The sequence below is a fragment of the Carcharodon carcharias genome, chromosome 4 (assembly GCF_017639515.1).
Source record: "Carcharodon carcharias isolate sCarCar2 chromosome 4, sCarCar2.pri, whole genome shotgun sequence".
Classification (NCBI taxonomy): Eukaryota; Metazoa; Chordata; class Chondrichthyes; order Lamniformes; family Lamnidae; genus Carcharodon; species Carcharodon carcharias.
Genome location: NC_054470.1, coordinates 154,413,115 through 154,420,952, shown reverse-complemented (window position 1 = coordinate 154,420,952; position 7,838 = coordinate 154,413,115). Strand labels below are relative to the sequence as shown.

At 36.9% G+C, this 7,838-nt stretch overlaps 1 protein-coding gene across 1 annotated transcript in view; it reads right to left on the bottom strand.

Annotated features, from left to right (window-relative positions):
• Positions 1–880: 880 nt before the first annotated feature.
• Positions 881–7,838, bottom strand: part of map1b (microtubule-associated protein 1B) — a 118,978-nt gene continuing 112,020 nt past the window's right edge. The window contains exon 7 of the mRNA XM_041185761.1: positions 881–7,501. Coding sequence (XP_041041695.1) covers positions 7,346–7,501 — 156 coding nt within the window. The 3' untranslated portion in view covers positions 881–7,345. The remainder of the gene's footprint in view (positions 7,502–7,838) is intronic.

The window sequence follows — 7,838 nt, the reverse complement described above, 5'->3', positions numbered from 1 at the left end:
ATTTAATCTGTCCAGGTCTGCAACTCCCTGAGGCACCTCCGCAGCAGCTGTCTGCCTTCAGGGAGCTCACTAGAACAGCCCCTACTCTTCCCACCCCCCTTGGCAGTGCTGAGGCTTGGCCGTTAATTGGCCAGCAAGCATGAAATTGCATTGAGGCCAATCATGGGCAGAGGTGCATTTCACTCCTGGACCCACTGACTTGCGTGCACGCCAAGTGTGAAATTCAGCGCTATGTGTTTACATTTTAAAACCTTCAATCTCATCGCAGCCTGAGTATCCTGTTCCTTTTTAAAGAAGTTGATAGTCTCGGCTTCAATTTGTTTACGGATATCATTACTTAATGTATTAGAGTACAGTACATACTGCAGCGTTTTATTTCCACAAGGGTTGATTATATTCTATTTAGAATCATCATTTACAGCACAGGCAGCCATTCAACCCATTGCATTACCTCTCTGATGTCTCCCCATAGCCTGGATTATCCTTCTGCTTCAGACATTTATGCATTCTCTCTGTAAAAGTGCAATGATCTCTTCAACTACATCAAGCCACACCACCAAGGGCAATTAGGAATAGGCAATAAAAATGCTGGTCTAGCCAGCGATGCACACATCCCATGAAAGAATAAAATAAAAACATTAGCTTGATGTGCACAGAAATTTCTCCCTTTACTCAAGTGACAATTTTAAATTGATGACCCCCCCCTCATTGCCGATTCCCTAAACAAAGGAAAGTACTTTTCCCTATTCATTCTAGCAAAGCCCTGTACAAACTTCCCATTAAAATAATGATAGACTAGGACAGCAAGTGGGAAATGTAATTGTCTCATACTTGTTGCTCATTGCACAAACATTGCTCGGAAAAAATAACCATAACTCAATTGTCGTACTTCATTTTATTGTGGATTTTAATTTAATTGTTCCCTTTACATCAAATACTCCAGTGGCAGGGGATATTGCACACAATATCTGAAAAGCACTACATAATACTTTCACTGAAAACTAAGTTCTACATTAGATATGACTGGATAGAATTTTGCAGGATTATAAGACATAAATACCATACACAGCTGCAGTTTGACACATAAAACATTGTTCAGATAATGGGAGGATTGTGAGTTGCTGCTCAGCCAGCAGTAAGGCTGGTGCTTTCCATATTTGGAAGATAAAACTGCATGCAAGTGTTTAAGCAGATTTTTTTTTAATGTTCGCAGTCTATTCATTTTTACAAGTCATCAGCAGAACTTCTGAGAGTTAAGGATGAGAGTAAATTTGGACAGTCACAAGATTGGTTGCAGTCACTTACCCGGGCATTAGGCATTAACAGTTTTTGGTCACTATTACGTTGTAATGTCACAAACATCCCATAAACAGCATCACTTAGTAAATCAGCTGACGTATCATCAGGTCACAGCTACATAATGTGATGTCACACATATAATTCAGCTTTAACAATGAAATTTGTTTTAAAAACACACTCGGAACCCCAAACACGCATTCATTCTGATATCTAAAAGTGAGCAATTCCCTCGCCGCGATTGCTATCCCAATTTTAGTGTACTCAATTTTTCTTTTCATTAAAACAAACTTCACAATACACACCCGTTTGATCCACAGATTACCATAACGGGGACATGTTTGTAGTAAGGTGGAAATGAGTTGCATTGCAAATTTTAAACGTGCAAGTGGATTGTGAACAAACGTTTCATCAAAACCCAGTACATTAGTTTTGCTGCAGTGTACAAATCTGGAAGAAAATTAATTATGGCAGGATATCAGTGGATTGTCTATTTCAAAAAATGGTTGGTTGTCAGAATGTAACATGTTCAAACCCACTTAGTTATGGAAATTCATCATGGCTAGCTCTTTGATCCTCAAGGTCCTTGGGAACCATCAGAAATAAGTGCACAATCATTTTCACCTTACTGACATTGTGAGTTTGAAGGCTTTTAAAAACACCACACAGCAAAAGAAAATATACATACATTGTTAAATTCAGGTAAACTCGTTTCATAAAAATCTATCCTGGAGGTTCCATGCTTCCACGGTACAAAGTTCGACTTCTCACCAAGCTCCATTTAATATTGACATTTATTACCATAGTGCAATCTGACAATTACACAACAATGATTTGTCCAACTCAGTAAAATTACCTTTTTGCCTGCAGGAAATGTAAACATGAAACAGGAAACAAACCGGGGTGCAATCAGCAAATGCAACTTGCTGTTTATATGTTTTTTTTTACAAAAATCACACTTGACTATCTGAGCTTTACCTGCTTTTTATTTGTTGCCACCACCCTAATTCCATGCTTTGTTACAACATTTTAATCTCTTCTCTGAAAGGTAGGTTTTGATGTTTTATTTTTATCATGATAAAATGATTCCTACAAAATACTCTTGCTTTTCAGAAGATATGAATGAAAAAAAAGCCAGGGGAAGGGACTTGTGGAAAGCTAAGTTTTAAAATTTCAACAATGCATTTGAAGAACTGCACCCCCTATCAAAAAGTGTGTACCATTAGGAAAAGCTATGTACCACTCTGTGCATTTATGCACCTTGCTCTGGGCAAATTACGTGCCTCTTCAACCAGTACCATTTGAGAAGGTGTAAAGACACATTCAAAAGGAACTTGAAGCAAGTCTCCACAAACATTTTACACAGAGACATCAATAAAACAGCATGCCACGTGCACGTTCTCAGCACTCATCCAATAATAACAACCATCTACTTGAGGTTTCATTATGGTTCCAAAGAAGTGTAGGGAAGGGCAATTTATCTGAAACAGTCATAACAAACTCCTTTGCAAAAAATACATAAATTAGAACAGCTTATCTTACAATATTTTTAGATTCAACCATTGGTTCTATATGAGAATCATACAGCACAGACGCAGGCCTGTACTGCTCTTTCAAAGAGCCAATTAGGAAAGGGTTTTTTTTTAAAAAACTCAGTAACTTTGATTTTACAGTTTGTAATTTTGTACAGTCAGAAAGATATGGACTATAATGGAAGTAAATCTTCAAAAAAAGCTGTATTTAAATAGGTTAGTACAAGAACATAGTTACTAGTATCAAGAAACTGGAGTGATGAAGCCAAAGGTGGAATTTTACAGCCCCACCTGCCAGCAGATGAATGGCTCGCCGCAGTTTCCGGCCCCACCCATGCTGGCTGCAACAGGGCCGTAAAACTTTGCCCCAAGGCTGTCACATTTTTCACGTCTTGTGTGTTTTGTGTTAAGAATGTTCCCCTGTATGAAGATCCAAACAATATGCTTCAATCACCACCACCTTCTCAGAGGCAATTAGGGATGGGCAAAAATGCTGGCCTGGCCCAGCCAGCGATGCCCACATCCCGTGAAAGAATCATTTAAAAAAAACTTTTGAATTTAGCTATTTTTGTATTTCTCCATGCTTCTAGAATTAAAAGGCTAGTCAACAATGTCATGAGCACAAGGAAGAAGGTAGTGTGGTGTCACATTTGGACCTTTATAAGATGGTTGATTCACCCCTGCCACCCCCTCCCTCATTCTCACCTACTGTCTGCCCCCAGCCTCTACTACACTGCTCTTGAGCCAACTGGTAGATGATGTGCAAGAGTGGCCTAGAGCTTCATTCATGTAAAAATGTTGTCTTGTGGGAAAATACCAGAGACTTCACTTGACTCTTTGTCTTTGCAATGTGGCTGACAATAGGACCACAATGTGTAGGAGTTGAATTCTGTCACCCTGTAGTATATCAGAGGACCATGACAGAGCAACACCACATAGTTTCAAACAGCAGCAACTTTGTGCAGCTCAAACAAGCCAAATATAAAGTAAATGGTCACTGCCTTTTTAAACTTCTACATAATTATAATTAGGGTGAGGCCATCCTTTAAAAGAAAAGGCTTTAATTTAGCCAGCATTTAACCATACAGGTATAAAACAAACACCTTTGAAGTGTCTAAAATTGACTTGACGTTTTGGCATTAACTGCAGAAGCTAAAATTAAAAAGGTGTTTTTTTTTTTAAATAGCAAAAACAAATAATTTAAAACCATGTGCTTCAGCAATCCTTCTTAAATAACCTACTTGGAAAAATATCTTCAAATAAAATACCGCAATAACAAAACGTTATAATACAAATGTAATATTGCATAAGTTTAGTGGCTGAAGCAACACGATAAAGTTTGACTCTAATGAAGCCTACCCACATTAGGAAAGCTGTGTACAAAAACAGTGCAAACATAATGGTGCTTTCATTTTCTGTTAAAACAACTTTGCATCACACTTTTGTTCATATAAAGTATTTAAAAATAAAATAATCAGCTTTTTTTTAAAAAAAAGGTACTATACAAAAATGAGGTCATATCTGTGGGGAAGCAGCTGCTTGAGTTGTATATCTGACAAAGTTACAATCAGTGGGGTCAAAGGTCATCTAAATCCAGACTAAGGCTCATTACCAAGATCCAACAGTGGATATTTTAGACCACAATGGAGTGGAAGTTAAATCAGATATGAAGGGTTATAAAAAGTTTCAGTAAATTTTCACAATACTCATGCATTTCTTTATCTGTGCACCGGTCAATCATTCTGTGTCGGGGCAGAAATCCCATCATGTAAATAGAGTAATGATCCACTTTTGTAAGTAACAATCCCTATCAGTTTTCTGGCAGGTGTGCACAACACTATCTACATGTTATTCGTGTTTTACACCAAAGTAGTTGGATGCCATAATTTTTAACCCCAATCAAAAATCTCAAAGAATCCAACATCTGAATGAGACATGATATCACAATCCAAAGTGATTTCTGGTCCTGCACATTTAGCTGGAGGTGGACACATGCAAGCATTTTAGCGAAGAAACTGCTGTCATATTTGATATAAAAGAAAAGTGCATTCTTGTCACAAAAATGTACACAGTATCCTGCTCTCAGCTATTAGGATTTTTAACTAGGAAACGGCAAGCCTTAGAATAGTAAGCAAACAAGAATGAATCAAAACTGCCAGAAAATAATGGGCTCCAGATTATCATTAACATTGCACATTCACATCTTATGTGGCATTGAGTTTTATACTGCACTACCATTTATCAGATTAAAACAGAATTACTGTGGATCTCAATGTATCTCTTTTGAACATTTAAGCATGTGTTGACCTGCATTTCTCCTAAAATTAATTTCCCCTATTTCAACAAACCAAATATATTTACTAAAATATACACCAAATACATTCTCAACACAAAAATATAATATTCAAAAATATACAAGCTTCCTTGCTAGCTTTTCTAGGAAAGTAGGAACAAAATTATGACTAAGCTTTACAGAGATGGCATTTGCAATCGTCTTAGATGCCTAAATGTCTATGTGGACTCCAATTATGCTGTTGAAGAATTCCCAAAACCTTCACTGCAAGTATCTATTTCACTGATGAACTGCTGGTAAACCATTTGAAATAACTTTGATTTGAAATTGCTTTAACGTTTCCAGCATTACTTTAGTCTTTAACTAACTGATCATTATCATCATTCACACACATTTTAACGTTGTTAAAGATACAAGTTGATTTCGGAAAATTCTCCCAGTAATTCCAATAGCACTATCTCTAATTGGGAATCCAGTCTGATACAATCTGAAATTGTTAATTTATTTGCACAAAAAAATGCAGCACACTTTATTTTTACCAAAACAATGTAAAAAGAATTCTTAAGCGCTTCCCAGGTTATGACACTGCACTTTTTCACTTTTCAAGTCATATAGACTTGACTGATTTTAACCAAATAAAGCAGTGGTGTGAAGAAATGCATTCAACACTTCTAAATCCCTTACATGACACATAACTACAATTCTGTTCACCATATACTCTGGTATACTTCGACTTACACCTGTACAACTTGGGTCTTGTGTGTGGTTTCAAGGGAAAACAGGTTTTGCAATTACAAATGGTTTGCAGGTACAACATACTGAAGAAGATATACCAAAATATTTTTCCACTGTTGGATCTTTTTCATATGTGAATTAAAACAAAATTAATTCAAATTTTAGCTCCACAACATTAACAGCATTAAACCAATGACTGCACATTACCAGACCTAGTCAGACTTGGATGTAATATTAAGCTATAAGGATCATCAATAAGGTTCTCCCCAAGGTAATTTTTAGAACTATAAATGGTCAATAGTTAAGCTAGTTACAAGAGCAAGCACCGTCTCTGTCCCAGTCAACATAATGCACCCAGCTAGTGAACCTTTATTGACTTCTTTTGACTAAAAAATAATTAATTCATGCAAAAAGAACATAGGTTACTTATTAATAACATGTTACATAACCAAAAAGAAACAAGACTTTCTGCATACTTGGAGTGATTTTTCTCCATATTCCAATTCTGCCAGATCCTTGCTAAAAACAACTACTTTTGGAAAAAAAAGTATACATCACATTTGAACATCTGCTATGACTGATCTCAAGGAAACCGTGGTGTCGCATACACACACACACACACACGCATACACACACATCACAGTACTACTCAAACTACTGTCCTATACTGATCTTCACTACTGATCTGTTGTCTGCCTCATACACTTCCCATTTTTAAAAAAAGTGCAACCTAGATCACATTACATTCAAGTCACTGTCTAAGGCAAAATGACTAGTATGTGTACTCCCAACTCCTTTGGTTTCTGCTTAAGTGTATTAGCTGTCATTTTTTTTAAGCATGCAGTTTTATCAAGGCTTAATGGCAATATGCCATGTTCAAATGCAGAATTAAATCTGTCCAGAAGCTGGTACACAGGGAACATGCCTTAGTTAAATATCTCTGCATATTTATGGGGGGGGTGGGTGGATGGGCTAGTTACGTGAATAGGGTTCAAAATACTTGTGAGTTTAGTACATGTTGCGTTACCACATGGAGTTGTATACTGCCTTGCACAGCACTGTAGTCATTAAAAAGCTAAATTTCACACTTTTTAAAACTGTTCTTGTGATGATTTGTTGTCATGTAAAAGTTCTGTTCCCAAAGGTAAGAATCATGTAACTTTCTTTCACTAAATCAGTTTCTTTCAAACACAAAAATCCTGAACCAGGATCAACCACACCACAAATGTGATGGATTCGGAGCTTGGCTGATTCAAGTATTTTAAACCCTGTTGTTACATTTTTTTTAGGAATACGAAAGTTTTGCCTTAGCATAGGAACTAAATAGTCCGGAAAGTGTTACACGCTAGTGACCTGTATAACAAATCTATCGTACAATATTCAGCAGACACTGATTTATATCTGCTTTCCTTCCTTTTTTTTAAAATTTCCATTTGAGTGCTTCCCCTTAGACAACTGGTTGAATGTTCTGGTTTTATGGGACTCCCAGTTACAATTCGATCTTACACGCAGGGAACGATTCATCTTGCATGACGACAGTGCTGCTGCTTGCTAGTACCATGATGTTGAGGTCCTGTTGCTTCTCATGAGTTTGCTGGTACCATTCCCGCATGACTTCGGAGTCATGGGTTGGGATCAGAGTAACCTATAATCCAACACAAAACCATGGTGAAATTCTACTTCATCTACTATTTACTGAACAATCAGAATCATAACTACTCACAATTCTGTAAGTCATCAATATGAGGATAACTATACCTATGAAACCCTTGGCAAACGCTTAAAAAGAGAACTGAACCAGTTCCTGGCTAGGGCGGAATTCACATCTTATAAAACACAGCTGAAATACCAGCTAATATAAGCAAATACAACTTGCATTCATACAGCAGTTTTAATGTAGTTAAAAACTCTAAGGCACTTCACAGGAGCAACTTTTGAACAAAGCTTGAACTGAACCACAGATTTTTTTTATTCATTCATGG